This window comes from Sarcophilus harrisii, chromosome 5, assembly GCF_902635505.1.
Source record: "Sarcophilus harrisii chromosome 5, mSarHar1.11, whole genome shotgun sequence".
In the NCBI taxonomy this organism is placed as follows: domain Eukaryota; kingdom Metazoa; phylum Chordata; class Mammalia; order Dasyuromorphia; family Dasyuridae; genus Sarcophilus; species Sarcophilus harrisii.
Genome location: NC_045430.1, coordinates 236405326 through 236429881, shown reverse-complemented (window position 1 = coordinate 236429881; position 24556 = coordinate 236405326). Strand labels below are relative to the sequence as shown.

At 36.8% G+C, this 24556-nt stretch overlaps 1 protein-coding gene across 2 annotated transcripts in view; it reads left to right on the top strand.

The window, feature by feature from the left end:
* The first annotated feature begins 1222 nt into the window (after positions 1-1222).
* The window catches only part of SLC39A12 (solute carrier family 39 member 12), a 100377-nt gene continuing 77043 nt past the window's right edge, over positions 1223-24556 (top strand). Inside the window, exons 1-4 of one of the 2 annotated variants that reach the window (XM_012551261.2) lie at positions 1223-1548; positions 3248-3606; positions 15656-15937; positions 22191-22398. In XM_012551261.2, coding sequence (XP_012406715.1) covers positions 3340-3606; positions 15656-15937; positions 22191-22398 — 757 coding nt within the window. In that variant the 5' untranslated portion in view covers positions 1223-1548; positions 3248-3339. The remainder of the gene's footprint in view (positions 1549-3247; positions 3607-15655; positions 15938-22190; positions 22399-24556) is intronic. The other variant, XM_031939901.1, reaches the window with a different exon arrangement.

The window sequence follows — 24556 nt, the reverse complement described above, 5'->3', positions numbered from 1 at the left end:
ATGTGAAGTGATTTGCCCAGGCTCATCCAGATATTGTGTCTGAGGCCAGATTTGAACTCAGATCTTTCTGCCTCCAGTCCCAGTACTCTATTCACTACATCACTTAGTTGTGTGGATCAATTAGTTTTAGGATGTCATTGATATGAGTACTTCCGGTACTGACGCAGATCATCACCCTCTCCTGCCTTATTACTTAGTAAGATTTCCCTCCATGGTTCCTTCACTGCAAAGCTACCTAGATTTCAAGTAAGGAAGGAAATCAGCAGTTGTTAAGTACTTGCTATGTATGTGCCAAGTACTAGAGATACAAATATAAACATAAAGAAACCCACTCCCTTCCCTCCAGGAGCTGAAATTCTCACAGTTGGGAGGTGGAATACAACACACAAAATAAGGCTGAGAGGGCAGAGATGAGACTGAGGTCCTCTCTATAGGGCCATATTAGGGTCCATAAAATCAGGAACCAAGCCGAGGAGGGATTGAAAATGGGCTGATACCTCATCTTCAAAAAAAAAAAAATGGAGGTTTGAAGAGAAATTAATTCATTAAAGAAAAGATGAGGACCCTTGTTCAGGGATATTCTGGGGTGAATAGGGCTACTTCCCAAGTGTTAAGGAACATTTCTGAATGAGCCAGCAATAAAGGGGACATAGTTTTGAAACCCTGAAAGTAAGAAATAAGGTTGAGAGGGGAATAAAGAAGAATTAATTTAGCTTTCTTTATGTTTTGTAGTTACCAGTGAAATACTTTGTCAATCATTTCTTACTCCTGTCATATGACTGGCCTACTTCTTTTTCTGATCATACATTAGCTCTTGGACCATTTCTTGAGTAAGGATATTATTAGAAATTTGCTACAGTTAGCCTGTACCCACTAATTATGTACATATGCATACATGCATTGATTCATGAATATACAATATACATATATGCTTGATTCAGAGATTATTTTTAGGGTAAAAACATTTGAGGGTGAGCTATGTTTTAATAAACAGATTTTTTCAATTTTTCAATAAATTTTTATTGGTTCCTAAAGAAAACAAAAAGGAATTGGGAGATTTAACAGAAAAAAAAAAAAAGAAACAAAGAATAATATATATAACCTGAAATAACCTGCACCTAAGTGTGTTTTGAAATTGTTAGAAAAGTTTCTTCTACAAAACTGGGCCGCCCTCAGGCTTTTGATCAGGATTTTCTTCCTTAAAGGACCAGTAACAAATTGAGCTCCAGTGGTCGAATCACAGCAAATTGGGGAACACTGATACAAAATGATTGCTCATTAATTAATGAACTGCATTTATTGAGCTACCCGGAAAATCTGCCAGGCAGAAAAATGTTCTAACTTTTATCCACCTTCATTGTTACCTTAAGAGCAGCTCTCTCCATAGCAACTGAAAACTTTTCAAGGCCTCAATAAACTAATCCTCTCCAGCTCCCAGTGCACCATCAAGGAATTTTAAAAACATAGGACTTTGTAGCAGTGAAATACGTTCAGAGATTCAAAGGCCGCAAAGCTGCAGATCCATTATCATTTGTCTTCTCACTGAAGGTAAGCACTAGGTTTGGAACTGTTTGTGTCTTCCTCTGTCATTTTAAAATGCTAACATAAGTAACTTAAACTCTTTTTAAACACTGAAAGTTATCCCAGCCTCTCAGTTACAACATCACAATAACTGTTAGCTAGATTTCGGGCCAGATTCTAACATAAAATGCTGCTAACCTCCTGCACTCCATTAGCAGCTGGATTCCACAGATTTATTTTCTTCAGGAAGTTTGTTAGCTCTAAGATTACTTTTATTTTCTTCAGTCACTAGTTAGTGACTTGGATTCATACGGGCTATTGCAATCTTCAAAGTCTAGTTTTCTTAAGACACTTTATTACTGATTCTTATTAATACCCAAATAACAAAGAAGAAATTCATTGTGGAAAACATTAGCTAAGTGGTTTTGGTTTGAGTGCAGTCTGAGTTTTCTTTTTAGGTAAGGCTCTATGTTCTGAGATGTTCATTAAATCTATCATAAAAACATTTGTAAAGATAGATTCAGCCTTGTGATTTTTGTTTTCTTTTACTAACTTTTCCCTTCCCAGTCCCCAATGTTTGAGTCAGTGACAACTTTCTAGCCTCCAAAAAATGCAATTTCCCTCCTCCCTGACATAATGTCAGCAATTAGATTTGTTTTTCATTTGATTTAATTTTACATAGTCGTTTCCAGATTGATTTGAGTGAGATGTTGGGAACCACAGGGAATAAGAACAAAGCTGCAAGGAGGAAAAAATTACAAACCAAGGAAGGAAAGAAAGAGGAAAGGAAAGAAGAAAGGAAGAAAAGGAGGAAGAAAGGAAAAAAAGGAAGAAAAGGAGAGAAAGGGAGAGAAGAAAAGAGAAAGAGGAGGGAGGGAGAGGAGAGAGAGATTATACAACTTGGATGTCTGTTTTTTATAGTAAGCTCCTTGAGGACAAGAACTTGTTCATTTTAGATCTTCTACTCCCTCCTATGTCTAGCCCATAGCTGATGGTTTTGCTGAATTAAATTGGATTTTACAGTGAAAATTGAGTCTTTTTATTTTGCAGACTCCTGTAAATAACCAGAAATTGACATGAATAAATAGATGACATTAACCAGCTTAAGTATATCAATGGCAGGAAAGTGACCAGGACGGTGAATGAACAAGGATCATTTGAAAGATTTAGAAATATTAAACTGGAGAAGATTAAAGAAGGACTCGGTGGATGTCTTCAACTACTTGGAGGGTTGCAACATGGAAGGAGGGATTAGATACATTCTGGTTAACCCAAGAGATCAGAACTAGCAGCAAGGATTGGGAGCTACATAGAAGCAAATTTGAAGACACTATAAGTATAAATCTGGTAGTAGATTTGAGTGATTTGGTATGGTGTAGAAGGTTTCCTGATGAGTTAGAGATTAGATTAGGTGGTCCTTGTGGCCCCTTCCAATTCAGATTTTTTATAAAGTAGGAATGAATCGAGTAACTCATTTTTATTACTCCTTATCTTTGAATAGTTACATGAGGGCAAAATAACAAATGCTTCTTTCTCATCAGTGTTTTTATGCAATTTTAAAAGTAACAATCATCTTAGTTTCCTGCTGTTTGGGGTTATAAACTACCTACAGACCCTCCGTTGTTTAGTGACAGCTTGTCTTTGAAAATCAGCTTAGCCACACAATTAATAACCTTTCAAACACATTGCATTCATTCTAATTAAAGCCCATTTTCCTCCCTTTTAGCACAGAAATTCCTCAGGTTTCAAGTTTATATTGTGAACTTGAGACTGCAGATCACTATCCAAAAGAGAATTGTGCTCCGGTGTGGGGCAGAAATGCATTTAAGGACAAATCATCCCATCTGGGGGGTAGTGTCCTTCTTTCTACTCCCCATCGTTGTTCCAGAAATTCTGCAGGAGAATCTCACAGCCCGGGACGGCATCCATCCTCGGAGCCCAAGTCAGCTAATGGAAGTGTTACATGTTCTCTCCAGTGATAATGACACCCAGTCGCAGAACTACTCCAGAAGACTCATCCAAACCTTATTGGAGAAAACTGGGTGTCCACATCGGATTCATGGGAAACAGGAGGACTGCAATCTGGTTAGTGCAATGTAGCTGCATCCCAATCAAAATTGAGCAGGGATTCTGAGAGTCCTTTTACTGCCGGGTTTCTACCTTTCATGAAAATGCTTGCGATGGCTGTAAATACATTTGCTGGTGAACCATTTGTGCTCAAAATATATACTTTTGAAGAAAGCAGGTACTTTGGCTTAAAGAGAAAATTAAAGGGAAATATTGCAGTAAGCCAGCAGTCAACCTTAAAATGTGACCCTCCAGAATGTTTTATTTTTTTGCTGCCAGAAGCAGTCGGAGGCATTTATTTCCAAATATGAACTTGCTTCTTTGTTTCTTTCTCCTTCCTTCTCCTTTACTACTTCTACTTAGCCTACAATCTGCTTAGAAATGGTGAATTTATCAGATTTTCCTGTTTCTCCCAGGAAATTAGCATTCATGGTTGTAGGATGATGGGCTTGAAAAATAAGGAGGGGAGGCAAGAGCTTGTGTTTAAAGATAAGGGTGCTTGAAAAACTTTTAAAAAATGATAATTACCTTTTCTTCTTCTATCCAATCTTCCAATGTTGATTTTGTGTGTGTGTGTGTGTGTGTGTGTGTGTGTGTGTGTGTGTGTGAGTGATAGGCTTCTTTAATAGTCTAGTGAAGGGTTCTAATAAAAGTCTAGTAGTGTTGTATTGAAACATATTAATCAACATATTTAGAAAAAAATAAACAAGTTGATAGACCCCAGGTTAGAAACTCTTGAGCTAAGATGAGATCATAATTTTAAGCCAGAGTGAATTGGAAAATTTGGCCCAAATAGGGATGGGGGGAATGAATCTGGGCGATAAAAATGAGCCTCTCCCAATATTTAGAACCAAAGTTCAGATGTTTATTGGCAATGTGTACTGTTTTCATGGTCAAAATGTCTTGTTGATACAAAGAATTATTCGTTGCTGTGGGTCAAAGGTAACTCATTGAATATTCACTCAACTTCTCTGTGGTCCCCAGAGATTACATATATTACATAAGGATTGGAGTGTGTCATTATGTAAACATTTGGGATATGGCTTTGTTTTTGATTTATACCATTATAAAGAGAAATCAGATCTCCCTGAAATTATCTAGAAAACTTAAGTGGCATGGTGTTTTAAGGGTTTATTAAAAGAGGGTGACTGTACGTTTAGTTGGAAGAATTTTTTTTTTATTTTGCTCCCTCCCTGTCTGAAAATATTTACCCGAAATATTATTTTAAATGCATTATTCTAAGATACTTTCAACATTTTTGGACCAATTTTGCTTCTGTTTGAATGAATATCTGGTCAGATAAATTCCATTAGTAGGCAGTGAAAATTATGATCCCATGGCTGACTTCTTGCAGACCACTTTTTTCATTCTTTCTTGAGGAAAACTCTGTATGAGGAAATAACAGGAAGAAATGGTGAACAAACACAGCATAGGTTTGAGGATCTCCTGCACCAAAATACTTAAATTCAACTGAATGAACAAGAGGAGGCAAGCATACTAAATGTTTCACTATTTACAAAACTGGAGAGAAGCCTGGTGTCCTATGAAACATGAAAGAAGCTTTGGCTCAGACCAACCACTCGAGGGCCCACAAGGGCTTTCTTTCTCTAGTAGTAAATTGCCTCGGAAGAAATTGTTATATGGCAAATAAGAGAGTTAGACAATGTGGGCAATTCCCTAAGTATAAGGAAATGTTTGGGAATTTATTTCTTTGTCTAAATTTGGGTAACAGTGAAGCCCAACTTGAAATTAAGACTCTATATAAAATTCTATATTTTATGAAGTACTTAGAGAAATGAATAGATTTTTTAAAAAAAATCTATGCAAAGGGGGCAGCTAGGTGGGGCAGTGGATAGAGCACCAGCCCTGAACTCAGGAAGACCTGAGTTCAAATTCAGACGCTTAATACTTCCTAGCTGTGTGACCTTGGGTAAGTCACTTAACCCCCATTGCCTCAGTTATAAAAAAAATCTTGGCAAAGACCAAAACCAATAGATTTTGAAAATATAAATCCTCTTGGTGAAATATTTGACTTCACTTCAGTGATTGTGAGAGCCATAATAACTAACATTTTGTAACACCAAGATTTTCAAAGCACTTTATTTTTTTCCCTTTGATGCAAATAATAACCCCATGAGGTAGATGCTATTATTATCTTCATTTTGCAGGTGAGAAAACTGAGTCTGGAGGAGATTAAATAATTTGCCCAGAGTCAGATAGTTTGAGGATACAGACATTGATTTCCTGACTCTAATTCCATCTGAATATGTAGCATACCAACAAGCTGCCTTGTGTGGCTGCTATCACTTGTGGTGTTTATGTCCCTTGCACACAGGTGATCATTGGCAATATGCTACAGACCATTGTGGGTCTCTCGATGGTCCTTTTTCACACCAACGATTTTGGTTTTTTTTCAGAGATAATGATGTTGAGCAGTTAGTTTCCTTGAGGAAAGGATTGGAAGCAGTTTGAGGCAGGCAAGTCAAACCGTTGCCACCATCTCAACTATAACCTTCCTTGAGGCTTGGATAGTATTCAATCTAGGACCCCAGACCCAAAAACATTGTGAGTATCAGTTTCCTCCCCCACCCCAACCATTTGTCTTGCTTCCATCCCAGCCCCTTCTCCCTACAGCAATGGACCAGCATCCCCATCAAATGCTGACCAATTGCCTTCTGTGTGCTAGGCAAGTCAGCCTATCTAGGATGTGACATGTTAACCACTTCTACCATCACTCTTGTTTTAACTACTTTCCCCCCCAAGATTATAATGGAGAAAATTCCAAGACCTTGAACTCAAGAGTCTTAGGAATAACGTAACCCTTCATATCACTGCTCCTATTTCCAGCCTGAGCCTTACAATCACAACTTATGAGAGAAATCCCTGTGCAGAGGAGGTCTATCTTCCTCATCATCACCAATGTCAACTAATCTATAGGCAGATTAAGCCCAAGAGTCCTGGAGGAGCAACATGACCAAGACCCTCAGTCTGCCTTTTAGCCCCAAACCTCATAACCATAACCTTAGGCAGCAACATCCATATACAGCTAGGAAACTTCTGAAGGGGCTATAGCCACAGCTACTGAAGACCTGGGAAAGAATTTTGCCACCAAAGTCTTTGGCACTGTCAAGGTTTGACATTGGAAAACAAGGATTTTATCAGTGGAAATGACATTTAAAAAGAAGAAATCACTTGTTTTACTATTGCACCCCACTGTTCTATCTCATTTGCAACTGAAACCTATTACGTGTTTGTGAGAATGTGAGCTCCGAGAGCAGGAACTATCTTAATTTTCTATGTCTGCTCAGCACTTAGCATGGTGTTTTATACAAAATAAATGTTCAATACATGCTTTTGCATTTATTCATTCATTTATTGCATGCATGACAACTACTTAACATCTTTGGGGAAGTATTGATTTTAAAAAACTGGACTTTGTGCCAAGGAGTAACCTATGATCACTGAAGGAACTACATAATTTTCCAAATGCAATTCAGCCAGCTCTACTTCTACTCAGTTCTGGATTCTGCTAATTTTTCATGCATAGTGACTACTAAAGGTACACTGAATTTCCATCTGATTGCATGTCATGATATGGATGAGATGGCTCCTTCATCCACTTGGTTTTTCTCATGTTGATTGCTAGAATGTGAGGATCTCACAGAGCATTCCAGGTTCTGATACAATTGGCACAATATCATCAACAACATCTGAAACACTAAACTGTTTCCAAAGATTCCCCCTTCCATTTGGATTGTGCACAGGACAGTGGTGATAAAAAAAAAAACCTTTGGTGAGCATATGTTTCCATCTCCTTATAGCTCATTCTTTATTGCTAGTCAGAAGATCATTAGACAGTCATTTCTCTTGGTGATCTATCAAGGACTTTTGGATTACAAACTATGCTTCAGGAAGAAATATTACTTGAAAAAAGTCCTTAAGGCTATGTTTTATTTTAGTCAATTGTTTTTTCTTTCCCTAATGACAAATAAATGCAGAAGTAACTCATTTTATCTGTGGATTATATGTCTGAAGATATTTTGTGCTTGGGAAAATAATCAGTGATATTCTGTTCCATTTTCATGAATGGAATAAAATACTTTTTGTTCAGAATACCTTCAATACCTACATATGACAATTTCACGAAGATTTTTATAGATTTGAAAAGTAATCTTGGGTCAATAGTGGCTGATGTCTTTTCAGTCACCATTTTATTGGTAATGTCATCTATGATCTTTGCATTCTTTTCAGTGTGGATTTCTTCCGTGTGTATTTGTTCTGTTTAGATACTTCTTTCAACATCATCACCTTAAATTCCATTTCCACTTAATGAAATAACACATCAGAAATTAAGTTCCAAAATGGTGGTTCTAACATCATGTGTGAGAAGTTCATCTCATGATATATAGAGAACCAATCTTGGACAGTCATTTAATTTCTCTGGACAGCTAAGACTATAGAGGAGTTACTCATCTGGTTCGGCAGAAGAAGTTTCTATGCCAATAAATCATATGAACACTTCTTATGTGTTTATCTTTTCCTATTATGATTCTGTGGAAAGAGTGATGGATTAAGAATGATCAAAGATCTATTCAAATCCGTCTCTGAAACTAGTTATATGAATATGGTGTTGGAAACTTACTGCAGGATCACACAATTCTGATCTTCAATTTCCAAATATCTAAAGTAAACATAAAGATCTTGCCAGTATTTATTTCAGTCAGTTTCAATGAGGATAAAATGAGATAATGCAGGTTAATAATTTTCAAACTTTATATACTTATTATGATTGTTATTTCTTTTATATGAAAATAGATTCCTATAGAGATGTAGGCAGTTCTGTTTCACCTTGTCTCTATTTGTTGTCCTTTCAGGTTTTCAAATATTTTTGCAATCATTTAGTCTATTTTGGTTTGTTGATGGGTATTATGCAGACTTTTTCTCCATTACACCGTTTTTAATGTTTGAAAGTCATAACATAGAACTGTTTGAGAATTATCTTAATTTCTCATCATCTTTTCCCATCTGTATTGCAAATGACTTTTCACTTTAAATTAGTGTTGTCTTTGCCTACCTTTTTTCTCCAATTGACAAGCTTATTGATTATCTGCTCACTAAGGAGGTTTCTGGACCCTTTAGTCCTTATTGTGCAAATGTTTTAAAACCTCATTTTAAAATTTCTCTAAAAGCTGACAACGATAAGATCTAATACTTACTCTTATCCATGTTCTATTTTTCTGAGTTAAGTCATAGATTACTTACATAATGGCAAGAAGTGTCACAGCAGAAATATTCTTCTAAGGCTATAATGGTATGAAATGTTTCCTTATTTTTATTCTTTCTTATTATTAGGTAGTGACCTGAAAATGCAGAAGGCTGATTCTGAAATGTAGCCACTAATATATATTCATTTAAAATAGAGTTTCTGTATCAAAGGTCTTTTAAAACTTTTTAAAATTGAATACTATTTCAATCTAATGGATTTCCTTCACAATTCTATGTATTCAATTTTATGCATTTAAAAATATCCTGAGAAGGCCTCCATTGGCTTTACTAGATGCTTCCAAAAATGTTAAGAATCCCTGGTTTAAGATATATTCCATTACAGCTTATTTTTTTTTTTGCATCTGTGAAATTGTGTTCTCATAATCAGTGCCTTTGTACTCTCTTCCTTGAAGAAGTTCCTCATGATATATGATCAAGATGCTTCTAAGAAATCTACAGGCCTTTGTATATTACATTTTCTTAGTTTTGAATCATCATTTCCAAGATGTATTATCCTGCCCTATTCTGTGTCCCCCTTTTCACTGAAGTCTCCTAGTTTGGAAAATGATTTTTGCTTATGATCATTATGTACCCTGCAAGGAAGAGGACCGTGTTCCATGAAATAATATTTCTAAATTGTCCTTTCAGTATAGAATCAAACCAGTTCCATCAAGTCCTTTATTTAACTTTTCAAGGAAAATCTGCACTCTCTTTCTATTTAACAGTAACTTTGTTATATTTTCTAGTTTCATTCATATCACTTAGTACAGTAACCAGCACTTAGTAAGTACTTAATAAATATTTGTTGATAATGATGATGATGATATATCAAGAATGTAAATATGGATTTCATTGAGTTCCTGCAATTATGTTAATCAGTCCAGTTCAATAAGCTTAGTTTACTAAATGCTAGGAGAAACAAAATCAAATTGAAAAAATCTTTCTTTAAGTTTTTTCTCTTACATTATACTGTAGGGATTTGACATATAAACAGATAAGAAATTTGTGTCTTAGTTGTGAAGAAAGTTTGCAGCTGTGAGGTGGGGAGAAGAGGAAGGGTTATTAGAAAGACTTCCTATAGAAGATAAAACATGAATTAAGCTTTGATATAGGCTAGAGATTCTAAGGATGTTTTTAATTCAGGACAACCTATGCAAATACATAGATAGAATGATGCCATTGGAGAATAAGTTTGACTGGATCACACATGGAATGAAGGAGAATAGTGTGAAATACATGTAGACTGAGAAAAGGTCATTGAATTTAGCAATTAATAGATCACTAGTAGATGTGGGGAAATAGTTTCATTTGTGTGGTGAGATCCAAAGACTGATTTCAGGTAATTGAGACGTGTGAGAGCATAAAAAGTCAAAGCAATGAATATTGATAGCTTTTTAAATGAGTGAATGTAAAGTTATAAAATGATAGTTTAAGGAGAGAGAAAAGTCAAAGATGTTTTGGAGCACAGGGAGATAGGTATCTTTGTAGGCAACAGGAAAGGATAAGAAGAGATTGAAGATTAAAAAGTATTGGGAAAGTATTGTCTCCCAGAGAAACAAAGAGTAGATGGAAGTCAAGGACAAAAATATAGTATTGGTCTTGGAGATGGAGAAGGACTGCCTTTTTATCAGGAAATGAAACAAATGATATGAGGATAGGAAATAACAGTGAAGGGTTTTGATAAATGGGATGGAATAAAGAAGGGGAAATTTCTCAATAAGTTATAAAGGCCAGTCCACTATTGGGAGGGACAAAAGGGGAGATGGTATAACATGGTACTGAGCAGGTTAGAGATGAATGTGAAACAAAATAGATGAATGTGAAATTGTCATTTAAGGAAGACTAAAAGGATTGTTGCAGAACGGTGAGAGGTCTTATAAAATAAATGACATCAATTTGCAGTGAACTCAGCAAGTACTGTTGTACTGTAGATTCCTTCAGAATACCTGCAAGGGCAAAAAGTAAGATGTAGGATTTTGGCAAGGTATGAAAAGTAATAGGACAATGGATCAAAGGAATCAAGTATAGAGGGAAATGTGCAATATTCAGAAGATCAACTTACCGGTTGTTGGACAAAAGAATCATTAAGAATATCATCAGTTAAATATTATTCTAGATAGTCTAAAAATGGATTCTATGCATGAGCTGCCCTGTCCCTCTTTTTCTGCCCTTTTACCATTGTCACTGATGAAGTGGAAGTATATTGTACAGGACTGAAAGCCATTTAAAAATTCATTTCACTGATAGAGCTAGAGAACTTATTACCTACAGACTAAAGTCATATTGTAAGCCTTTCTGTACTAAAGTGGGATGGTCACTGAGCAGCCAAAGGAGTCTTTTAGCACTTTTAGCTTGGTAATATTCACAGGAGATTGTACCCCCCTGGCATAGTCATTGGGAACCTAATGTCACTTTCCTGCTATTGGACATTGGAATTGGACTTTTGTGGAGGACCTACAGCTATTCTTGTTTTTTTAAACACTAAATTTAAGAGAGAATTTTATTTTATAAGAAAGGGAAACATTCCAACATAGCTAAGAATTTAATAGGAACAAGTAGTCTTATTGAATAGGTGATAGGGACTTTACTATTCAGTTTTAAATGTTCTAAACTTTTAGGTATCTTTAGTTTAAATAGCCTCTCTCGTAGAGAGTTATTACATCTTTAGGAGTTTGGGAATAGGAACTTGGAAAGATTTAAGTCATGGCTGAAAAAGATTGAATGAGATCCAGAGAGAAAGGTTGAGGAGAAATTTCCTGACACCATGAATGAGGTAACTATTAAGGAGAAAGATTCTGAAGAGACATTTTCAAAGAAATGAGTATTGCGCTTATTCTGTGGAGAAGACATCTTGAAAAGAAACATTAAATGTCATCCTAAGGGAATTAAATTGTTGGACTTCAAAAGTTGCAGCCTCCAGTTGGGATGATGTTGGCTGTGACTTTTCCCACAACTGACATATCGTTGAAATATTTACGCGTGTTTGTATTGTTCATTAATCTGTTAGTACTTTATAAAGCTTGTGACACTCGTGTTTGCTTAAGGTTATGAGACCAGTTGAGAAGAGAGATGAAAGGCTTATGGAAAAAGAAGTTTCTCTGGTTTATTTGTATGATGGGGTTTATAAAATGATTAATCTCTATTTAATTAATTGGTGAAAGATTGTATGCTACTACTAATTTATGAGACTACACTAAAATATATGCTCTTTGATACCTTTAAAACCTGAGACAAGAATAAGGAAATTAGACAGTTATTTGTCTGTCTTTAGTTAAAAAAGGAATGGGGTTGGTGTTGTTGTTAATCACTATATATAAAGCACAATTCATCACACCCCACATTTGGCAACATGTGGAATTATTGTCTTTAAAATCTGCTACAAATATTAAATCTTTAACATTTTGTAGGTGAAGCAACTCTCAGTGAACTAATGGAGTAACAATGAATTCACAATTTTTTTCCCCTTGGGTCTTTCTTTCACCCATCCTAAGAAAAAATAATCAAGCAAACCTGAATTAACTGATGATTGAATCAGTCAGATTCAGATTAAGCAGTGGGATAAAGATGGTAGACAAACTCTACCAATGTATTAATCTTCCATTTCGTTTGGTAAAAGCAAGTCTTCTTAGAACTTTAATCAGTATCCAAGAAGGCTCTGCTTCTAGAAGCTTTCATGGATTTCTGGGCCATTGTTCAACATTTTAACATCCAAGATATTGACAGTGGTATACCAAAAATTCTGCCTTCCCCCACTCTAAAAACTCCAACAGCTTATTCCCCAATCTACAGTCTAGTGAGGAATTATATTAAATGGTGGCTCTATTAATTCACCTACTACCAGTAGTGTTGCAAAGTATTTGTGTTTTCCTTGCAAGATTTGAAAATTAGGCACTGTGAGCATTACTTTGTACAGGAGTCTTTAAACCTTTCCTATAGTACTTATGATTTGACATGTCATGAAAAAACCGCCATGGAAAATAGAAATTTCAAAACACATGCTCTTGTAAAAAGATATATAAAAAATATATTTCTTTACCCTTTTGAGTATTGCATGCTAGATGACTCTCTACCTTCCTTACCCCTTGCTCTAATTTTGTCCCAGCCTCTGTTCCCTAAACAAACAAACAAAAAAAATCAGTCATCTTTCTTTTCTTAGCAACTACCAAGCTAAAGGGAAAAAAAAAGTGAATGTGAAAAATTCAGATCCAGTTTATTTGTTTTACTACAAAAGTTAAACCTTATTCCTTCCTTCCCTTCCTCATAATGAAGCAATCAACTAACAAAGAAAAAGGAACAAGTATTAAAAGTTGGGAATTTAAAGACTGAAGAGTTCCTGGCCAGCTACATGCACATAATAAAAACAGGAATTTGGAAGATAGAATTGAGATAGTGAATGCTGTCTCAGTGCAGCTTTTCCTAGTTTCACTTTTCTTCCTTTGACTTGCATAGAGACCAAAGAGGGGAAAAAGGTCTGGGGTCTGAGAAGGTTTCTTGCTTCCTTGAAAGACCTCCCTTCCTAACTCCCAAATGTACTATAAGGTTACAGGATTCCCAAAAAAGGTTAAGGGAAAGTTAGAAAGAATTCCTAACTGTAAATCAGATTCTTGTCTGAATCAACATACTGTATTCAACCACAGACCCAATCGTTAAAAAGGATGAAATTTTTCTGGGGGCAGGGGGGAAATTAGTTAGGCATGTAGGCTGTACTTAATTTCTGCCTAATCTCTATTATGAATGAAATTGGTCCTTGGAGAAATCTCTGCTTCTGGAGAAAAACTAAGTTAAGAAAAGCTAGGACTGAAAAATTGATACTTTTTTTTTCCCTATGAAGAGAAAATAACTAGAGACCATTTCCCTAATCTGATAGTTATCTCCCTTATAAAACGAAACAAGCTAACCCTTAAGCATCTAGGATGTAAATGAAAAATATGTGTATTCAACTCCTTTTATGGAGAGTAGATAAAATCTTAATTGAAAAATCTAGCTGAAACCAGAAGGTAGAAGAACAGAGACTTTGGCAAGTACATACAAATCTCAGAATAGCATTTAGATCTTAAAAATCTGTATGACAGAGTCTACATACCACATGAGACTAGTAAAGGAGAGGTTCAAAATATTGATGATCCTACCATATGGAATGCCAAGTTGTTCCTTCATACATGTATCATGTATAACCCTCCCAATATAATCCCTATATGTGTTCATTTGTCCTACTGAGTCTTTGTATTTATAGAAAAAAGTGCCCTATTGCTATTTTTCCTTCTGTGTTATTTTATCAGATGCCTTTATTTTGAATTATATCTTCTGGCTGACTAGTAAAATCAAACACATTGATGGGGGCTCGTGAGCTTTTGTTTTGAATAGTTTAGTAAGTTTATAATTCCATTATCCATTGATTTCTACTATTATTGCAGGTTCATTGTTGAATAATTGGGGTCACCCTGGCTTTGTAAAGAATGCAACTAATGCTTTGTTTTGGATATGGATGACAGTGGTTTCTGTCTGACTCATATGGTGTGTTACAGTTGTTCCCTGAGTGGGCTGCCTAGCAGACTTGAAATCAAAGCTCTACAAGCTGTCACTAGAGGAGAATGGCATTAAAGACAGGCTGTTAGATTATCCTTTTTGTGGGATAATCTCCTCTAAGAATTAAGATAGCAAACTGTTCTACTCTGATGCAAATAAAGGGCCATCTACTTCATTCCTGGGAGAAGAGATCATATGTCCTGAATCAAGGGAATTCTTACCTAGTTTAGAGATGATCTTTTATCTTGTCAGGAAAGATCTGTTAAAGGCTAATCTTTGACCTATGAAATAATGAAATAAAAAAATCATATGCTGGAATATAAGGAAAAGACAAGGTATATTAGTAACAATGATAAGTTGTGGTTATATATCTCTGTATAAGTGTATGTGGATAGGTCCTAAGTCTGTGATTTCATTGATTTCAGGTAAGGAAATTCCCTTGGGTCAGTACCTCCTCTAAAACTTTATAATACTCTCAGAGACTTTCCTATAGCAGTGATGTCAAACTTAAGTGTAAATGGATTCCTGTTAGTCACATATTGGCTCAGAAAATCACAGATAATCTATGTTGTATTACATTTTAATTTATTTTTGTTAAACACTTTTCAATGATATTTTAATCTGGTTCCCTGATAAAAGTGGAGGTTTTGTGGCCACTTGTAGCCCTCCAAGTTTGAGCAAAGATTCAATATCTTGCTCAGAGATATATAGACAGTATATGTCAGCCAGCTCTACATCCATTATGTTACAGTGCCCCCCCTCTCAATTTCTCTCTCTCTCTCTCTCTCTCTCTCTCTCTCTCTCTCTCTCTCTCTCTCTCTCATTCTCTCTCTCTTTCCCCTCATCCCTCTCACCTTCCCATTCTTTCCTTCTCTTTCTTTTACTATCACCTTCTCCTTCCTCCATTCCTTATACAGCAATCAAAGGGAGTGGTAAGGGTGAGACCTTTCCATCTCATATTACCCCTCAATTTAGTCTCAAGAATCACATCCTGTCTACCTAAGGGTTAAAAAACCAAGATAATCCAAACCCAGGATGGATATCACAGCACCATCACTAAGTCCCAGAAGGAATGAGTTGGAGAATTTTTGAGTTTGGATTTTTGGCCCCTGGTTTGCTCCTTTTGGGCTTCTTGCCTTCCTGTGTTGCCTTGGCAAGGTCTAAGATCCCAGGCAGTCCCATAGCTGTCATTCTGTGGGCACTTGCAAGGCATTAAGGAATAATGAATGTGTAGACATGTGTGGCCGTGTTCCTTTCTTTCCTTTTTAACCTACAGTGTTTGGAACCAGATGCCCTGTTACTAATAGCCGGAGGAGATTTTGAAGATCATCTGAGTGAAGAAGTTTTTCAGAGAATTTCCCTCCTCCTTCTGTATTACATCATTCATCAGGATGAGATCTGTGCTTCAAAACTCAATCTGAGCAGTAAAGACTATCAGTTTTACCTGCACAGTTTGCTTAGTTTGAGGCAGGATGAGGACTGCTACTCGTTTTCTCAGAATGAAACAGAAGACATCTTGGCTTCCGTGAGACAGCACTTTAACCCGTCCAGAAGCCAGGTAAGAAAATTTCAAATGGGAGGGTCTGAGTGGACCACTGAGGAAGAGGCTCAGGGATTCATGGCAGGAGAGATTTAGAGATCCTTCATTTTGCAGACATTAAGGCACTTATCCAAGTCACCTGGGTAGGAAATTTCAGAGACAGGATTTAAACTCAGATTCTGTAATTCTAATACTATGAATCATTCTACCATATCACAACATCATCTTGGTCAAGTGTTTATTCTTCATTTTCAAGAATATCTTTTCAAGGTATCTCAAAACTCTTAGTGTTTTAAGCTCAAGTAATTCAGTCAGGGTGTCCAACTCTTCATGACCTCATTTGGGGCTTTCTTGGCAAAGATGCTAGATTGGTTTGCCATTTCCTTTTCCAGCTTATTTTACAGATAAAGAAACTGAGGCAAATTAGGTTAAGTGACTTGCTCAGTGTCATACAGCTTGTAAATCTTTGAGGCAAAATTTGAACTCGGGAACATGAGTCATTCTGATTGTAAGCTCAGTGCTTCTTAGCTGTCCCCACTGCCTTTGAGTTCTTGATCAAATTCATTTAAATGTCTTTTCCTCCTCTATGACACGAGTGATTTAGACTAGCTGGATTCTGATCTCCCTACAGCTCCCAATCTATGATCCCATAACATGTGGGATGGCTTGGCGAAAGGAGTGACCAAGTAGGAGAATGTTTACTCCAAAGGATCCTTTCCTGGCTCCTTCATGTCCATAAAACTCAGATTCAGGTCAGATACTGCCACATCATGTTTGTGGGAGGGAAGCTTGAAAGCACGGGATATCTGTCAGTGTACTTCACCTTCTAAGTGAAGAAAAACAAGAAACAGCTGCACCCCCTCCCCCCCCCCCCCCCCCCCCCCCCTCACCCCCCCCCCCAGCACTATCCCCCATTATCTCCAGGAATGGAACAGGTTGCAAAAAGACTGGTGCTTTGGAACAATCAGAACAAGCCACCATCTCTCTGTAGCCCCTCATTAGTGCCCCATCTTTGCTCAGCTCTGCAGTTAGGTACTTTAGATCCCCTACAATCTTCTCTATTAGGCTCCAGAGCCTCTCCCACCCACTCCACATCGGATTAACCTCTCCTTTGCTTTCTGATTGTCTGTGGATAATCAGGGAAGGGCTTGTTGTCTGCACATAAGGGTGATCTTCCAAAGGTCTGAGGCAGCTGCCTTCCATCACAGTTCATGGGGGCTTGGTACAGCCTGCTTTCCATCATAAATTATTCACTGGCAAGTATGGTTGGATTTGAATCCGAGTGCCAGAGCTCATCTCCAAAGCTCCAACTGTATCTCAGCAACCATTCAGAGGCCCAAAGCAAATACAGGGAAAACAGTTTCCATCTCTCCATGAGAGAGAGGGATAGGAGAGCACTATTAACCAAAGAGAAGGGAAATCACAATCACAATCACAAAGTTTTAACCCTTGCAATAGGAAAAATCATGTCAGTTGCCTCAGTTTTGGATTATAAGAATGAGCATCCTTCGCTAAAGAATTCTCCTTGCCACATAAAGAAGAGGGAACACTACCCAGATGTCATCATGTAGAAAATGCACAAACAGTGGATTGGCTCAGATTAACCACTGGAATTGCAGGCTTCCCTTCCCCTGCTGGAGATCTGTCTTGTGACACACATTATATGCAAACTGGGAATCCAATACCCCCAAACTGCCTGTATATGCAGTTTTTCCAAATTTCTAGATTTTTGTTGAGTCCAACACATGTTGAGAATATGTGTAGGATATGAGAAGAAGAAAGCTTCCACCTTCAGAACCCACTGAAGATCATAGGATCGTAGATTTGGAGGAAAGTGAACTTGAGAGGTCAAATTCCACTCTCTCATTGTACAGATGAGGTCACCCAGTTAATAAGTTCAGAGATGAGACCTGAGGCCAGTTCTTCCTCTTTTAAAATCCATCATGTGAATGATACCATCTAGCTGCTCATTGTAGTATCCACATGAGAAAATGGGGAGAGAATTACCCAGTCATTATTATTATTATTAGTTGTATTATTAAAGGTGATGACAAAACACTTTATTATTATTATTAAAGATGATGACAAAATACTTGGTTATTATTATTATTAAAGATGATGAAAAAACACTTTATTATTTTCATTATTAGTAGTATTAAAGGTGATGACAAAACACTTTATTATTATTAAAGATGACAAAACACTTTATCATTATTGTCATTATTAGTATTATTAAAGGTGATGACAAAGCACTTTATTGTCATTATTATTAAAGATGATGACAAAACACATTATTGTTAAAGGTGATGACAAAATGCTTTATTAGTAGTAGTAATAGTATATTATTAAAGGTAATGATAAACACTTTATTATTATTGTTATTATTAGTATCACTAAAGGTGATGACAAAACACTTTATTATTAGTAGTAGTATTAAAGGTGATGACAAACACTTTATTATTATTAATATTAGTATTATTAAAATACTTTATTATTGTTGTTATTATTAATATTATTAAAGATAATGACAAAATAGTAGTAGCAGTAGTAGAATTAAAGGTGATGACCCTTTATTATTATTATTATTAAAGATAATGACAAAACACTGGGAAGCAGGAGTCTAGAGCATCAATATCTGACCTCACTGTTAGGAAGATCTGGAGTTGAGTTCCGCCTCTATCATATTGGTCCCATATAATGGGACCAGTTGGTCCCATATAAATCACTTAACCTCTTAGTTCCCTCCAGACAAAATTCTCAGTTTATAAGGCACAGAACAAGAGCTGAGGAGTAGGGACAATTGAATAAACTGACAATTTAATTCAATTCAATAGACATTTATTAAGCACCTACTATGTGGCAGGCACTATCCTAAGTGTCAGGGATACAAAAAGAGGCAAAATACAGTCCCTTCCCTGAAAGAGCTTACAATCTAATGGGAGAGATACTTCTTGGGACATCTCAGTACTGATAAGGTTCCAACCCCTGTGAAGACCGAGTTAGCTCCCTGGATGCCTTAGAATCAGCCAGAGTCAGGATAAGAAAAAGTCCCTGATGTTTATTCTTGGTCTTTAGGGGGAGAAGTGAATAGGATGGACACAGGATCTCCATGACCTTCCTTCTCTTCGTCTACCACCAAAGTGACTCTGGCTTGTCTTACTCCCCGCCCCAATCCTTCCCACAATTCTCTGTATACACCAATTATTCGAGACAGCACAGAATAGTGGGAAGGTCCATTTTCCAAGCATAAGCTAATAGAGTATTGTCCAATTGGTAATTAGCCTTAAGTGCTCGGTTGTCCAACCTCAGTGCATCAACTCAGAGTTTCAGCCCTTTACAAACACCTATAAAAATGAAGCTGTAGAATCACTGAAGGTGAAGAAAAGAGAGACCAAGAAGGAGAATATTCTTGTAGAATCATTATAGATGGATGGAGCTTTCAGTTACTTTGAAAATAAGCAAAACAGCTCAGCTTCAGTTCCAATGCCTTTTTATTCCCATGATGGTATTCCCCAGGGATATCTTTAAATCATTCCACAGGGGCATAGAGCATTTTACCTTGAGGCATACTGGTAAATGTTTGATAACTAGCTCTCAAAAAATGTGAGCCAGAACTTTTAAATTTAATGTGTCATTAATATTTTCTCTATCAATGTCTGAAATTTAAACAATCAGTAAAACAATAAATTGAGCTTCTAATTTCTTAAGTGTAAACCCATATTGAGAATTTAGCTGGCTCCCTCACATTCATGCTCAGATAAAGCTCATCCACCCTCTTCTTTCCTCCTTCTGCTATATTTCACTGTTGAATCTCTGTACTATTCATCCAACTTTTGAACACCTTTCGTTGTAGGCTTTATGTGAGCCAGGAGTGAGGGATTATAGGGTATGGTTTGTGCACTTCAGCCTTCAGTTATTGGGTAAGTTTTCAAGGCTTTAAGTAATCCCAGGGGAAAAGATTTCTTTTTTTTTTTTTTAAGGACAAATCCCCTGAACATTTCACCAGAATGTCATTCCTTATTTAGCTGATATCCTCTGAATCGACAGAATTTTGGAAGATGTTGGGCAATGTTTTCTCCCAAGAAGAAAGCCCTTCAAGACCAGCTGCTTAAGTCCTTAGACACTCTAACACAAAAATACACCAGATGTATATTTTACAGTTTACAAAGCACTTTCCCCACAAGAACTCTGTAAGGCAAGCTCTACAAATAGAATTCTCCCCATTTTACAGATGGACTTGCTTTAAGGTTAAGGGACTTGCTTGTCATCATAAAGCCAAAAACAAACAAAAAAACAGCAGAATTTTGTTATACACTTGTATCTCTCAGCTCCAAGTCTGGCGATCTAGGGTAGATACACTTTAGTATTTTTGGTGGGGTTTGATATTGAATGAGTGTGAAGGGGCACATTCTGTCCAATAGGATCAGCCACAGCTTATTTGTGGCATATATATATATATATATATATTTATATTTATATACAAACACATGAATATGTATATAGATAGAGAGAGATCAATCTATTTCTGTATCTATGGCCTCCTATAAATCTTCCACATAGGTCCCATTCAATGTGATGGCTGCCTTTTTCTCGTTCTCTTGTCATTTTATGGATACATAATAATCTATATTTGTATATTGAATTGCCTTTTCCAAAATGCTTATTTTCACAATTATGTGAGATAGTTAGTATGAAAAGTTTTATTCTCACCATTCATTCATTCAGACACAAGCAGTCCTTGCATTTAAGACCCTTCCCTTTTGGGGGAACTGGATCTATGATTTCATCACTGTGGGGAAGTTCCAATAAGGAAACTCCCTCCCCTGAGGCAAATCAGCTTCTGCTCCTTAACTTACACCCCCAGATACTTTTTACATTAGAAGAATCCTTCCCCAGATCAGCAGAACCATGAAGAAAGTAGATGAACATTGAAGAGAACTTGGAAAGTATCATCTTCCCAGATGCAGGGAAAAGCACTGGGGACTCTTGGAAGGAGGTTAAAAAGGCAGCTAGATGGCACAGTGGATAGAGCACTGCACCTGAGTTCAAATATGGCCTTAGACGCGTAACACTTCCCAGCTGTGTGACCCTGGGCAGGTCACTTAACCCCAATTGCCAAAAAAAAAAAATAATAATCTCAAATAACCATGCTCAGATTTGATCTCTGACTCCTAAGGATTTCTAAACCAAGTATATGAAGTTGTTATTGACACACTGATGAACACATTGCTGATGTCAACAAGGTTAGCTAGTTAGAACTAAAAGCTTAAGCTGAATTTGTTGAGAAGTGGGCAGGAGATACAGCTTGTTCACAGATAAATAAATATAAAATCTATATATAGAGAAAGTTGGCAAAAATTCATTTGGGAGTATGAATAAAAGGTATAGCTTTAGTTTCTGGACTTAAAGTAACATATAGATAGTTTTAAAAAGGAGATGTTTAGGCCTCTGTAAATATGGACTTAGAGCTCTGGAAGGGATTGGAAATTAAGTGTGATCCAAAACTCTTAATGCAGTTAAAAATGACACCATAAATAGATTTGAGAATCATTATCATTGTGCCCTACACATAATATAAAATATTTGTTGAATTGTTTTAAATAGATAATAAATATAGACTAAAATAGATAATTGTATTTATGAGGACAGAGATGACTCTTCAGTTTCCCCCAAAAAAGAGAATGTAAAAATAAAAATTATAGAGCCAGGGCCCAAGTTTTTATTGATGCCTTTGATAGAGGTGAGAGAAGAAAGAGGAGTCATCAACAAAAGACAGAAAGTGGGCAAGCATAGAAGTAGAGGAATCAAGGAAGTGTTAGACAAGGGAACCAATAAACCAATCAGTCATTCATCCACAAACAGTTACCACTTGCCTGAAATGTGTCAGGAATTGGGAAATGAAACAGTTCCTGCCCTCCAGAAGCTTATACTCTTTCAGGGAGACAACATGTACATATATAAGTCAATATAGAGGCATGGGGACAGCAGGTGGAAGGGCCAAGCAGGTCCTTTTGGGAACATGTGTTCCATGGGAACAGTGGCTCCAAAGATAGGTTGGAGCCAGATTGTGAAGGACCTTACACACCAAACCAAGAAAGTCAAAGGAGAAGAAAATTTCAAAAAAAAAGTATTGAAATATTAATGAGAATTTAGGGGGTAAAATTGCTTAAATGGTCCAAGGATGCCTCTGGCCTTCTCTAGCCTACCAATGTTTAGCTGGAATGCTGAATAAAGATTAAGAATGTTCTTCTAACATGTATCTTGATTTCAGTGTATGGAAACCAAAATTCTACAACAGAAATCGGGAATAATAAGCAACAATGGGGCTGATGAAAACACCCTCCCTCGGCTGGCTGCTACGATCATTTCTCTGTCCCTTCAAGGAGTCTGTCTGGGCCAAAGAAGCTTGCCCTCCCCTGATTATTTTATGGAATACATTTTCAGTTCTCTGAACAGTACCAGCACTCTCCACCTACCAGGTAGGGATGCTTAATTAGAATTTCACTTCTGTATCCTTCCAACTATGGAAACCAGGCTGACTAAGCAAAACATAAAGGTGGTTACTAAATTACTTCAATTAGGGCTGAGTCACTATTTTATTCTTTAATAAGCAAAAGACATGTGAAAAGGGTTACAGAGCAAGCACTGGCCTGATCCCAGAGCCGAGTCGTTCTTGAGTATTAAACGCAATGTGGTATGAATGTTGACTGGAGATGGAAACCAAAGATTCTTCCACAACTGTTCGCTGAGTACTCCAAGATGCCTGGCATTGTGCCACAGCTTTGGTCAGTTGTGGTCCTTGTGTTTAAAAAGTTTGCAAGCAGCAGCATACTCTGGAGAAAGAAAGTTTGCCAGAGGTATCAGACACGTGGCCCATGGGCCATATGGAACACACAGGGCTCCCGAGGGCGGCCTGAACCAGATGGAAATGTAGGATCTATCTGATTTTAATGTATTGATATATTAATAAAAAAAAGAAATATGTAGACACACATGGTTTTCTAAGTTAATATGTAGTCTGCAAGAAACCTTACACTGTTCTAGAACATTTTAGACAGCCATAGAGTTTTACACATGGGAGGGATCTTAGGGACCATCTGATCCAAATCCTTTATTTTATATTTAAGAAAACAGACAGGTCACACGGTAATTAGTGAGACATATAACAAGGACCTACTTACATAGCTTAAATACATAATAATAGTGATAGTCCTCTGTTCTTCAGCAGAGCCAGTTCCAAAGGGAAGGGAAAGGGAAAAGGAATAAGTATTTATTTGGAATGTACTATATGCTGGACACTTAAGCACTTTCCAAATATTATTTCATTTCATCTTAATCACAACCCTTTAGGGTAAGTCCTGTTTTGCACTTATCTTACTGCCATTTTGCAGTTGAGGAAATTGAGATAAACAAAAATGACTTGACAGAGTCACACAACTAGTGAATGTTTAAGGCTGGATTTGAACTTGGGCCTTTCTTATTATCCACTATCCACCTAGCTGCCTACATTCAGTGAAAAAGGCACCTGATTTGGAGTTGGGAACTTGGATTCTAGTCACTCATTTGCTATGTAGTTTAGAAAAATCACATGACCTCTCTGAGATTGCTGCCTCATCTCTGACATGGAAATGATATTTATGGGACATACAGTATTTTATAATGTGAAGTCAAGTGATATTGTGAACCAGGGAGTCTTGGAGAAATGTCAGCTACAATATTTCCTGAAAGGGGATTGGTAGATTTAAGAATGTCTTCCTCAAGGAAGTGCCATCTGGGTGGAACTTTGGAGGATGGAATTTAGCGGGAGAAGAGAGGAAGGGTGATCATTGACAGGGTGGGTATAGGGAAGGACATGGAAACATGAGATGTTTGGACATGATCAGAATATTCAGAATAGTTCAGTTTGTCTAAGACATGGAATCTGTCAAGGGAACGAATAGAAGATAAACCTGAGAAAGTAGAATATTGCTGAATTATGAAGCACCTTAAATTACTGCAAAAGGAGCTTGCCTATCTAGGGGAGAAGGTGAGGAGAAGGAGGGGAAAAGTTGGAACAGAAAGTTTTGCAAGGGTCAGTGTTGAAAAATTACCCATGCATATGTTTTTTATATAAAAAGCTACAATAAAAAATAAAATTTAATTTAAAAAATAAAATAAAATACCCCCAAAAAGGAGTTTGGCTATTATTCAAGAGAGCCTAGAATGTCATTGAATATGTTTAAGCAGAGGACCTATACCAGACCAATGGGCAAAGACAATTCTGGCAGTGATGTGAAGAATGGATAGGAAACTCCGCTGTAAGGAGCTAGTATGTATTTAAGATCAGATTTGAATTTAGATCTTCTTCATTCTAAGCTCATTATTCTATCCATGTGCCAGCTGGCTGGTTTCATGCTACAACTGAGAAGTTAGAAGGATGAAAATTTAAGGAGCTTGTAATGAAGTCAGATGGTCTCAGTGTTCTCAGTGAATAGGTTAGACCATATGGAATGTGTGTGTCTTAAGGAGGTGGGGGAGTGATAGTTGTGTATGTAGAATGTAGAAGAAGTGTTATAAAAAAAAAGAAGAAAAAAATTCAGGGAATTGTTATCAGAAAAGTAGAAAGAGATGGGCAATCAATTATTAAGTATTTCGTAA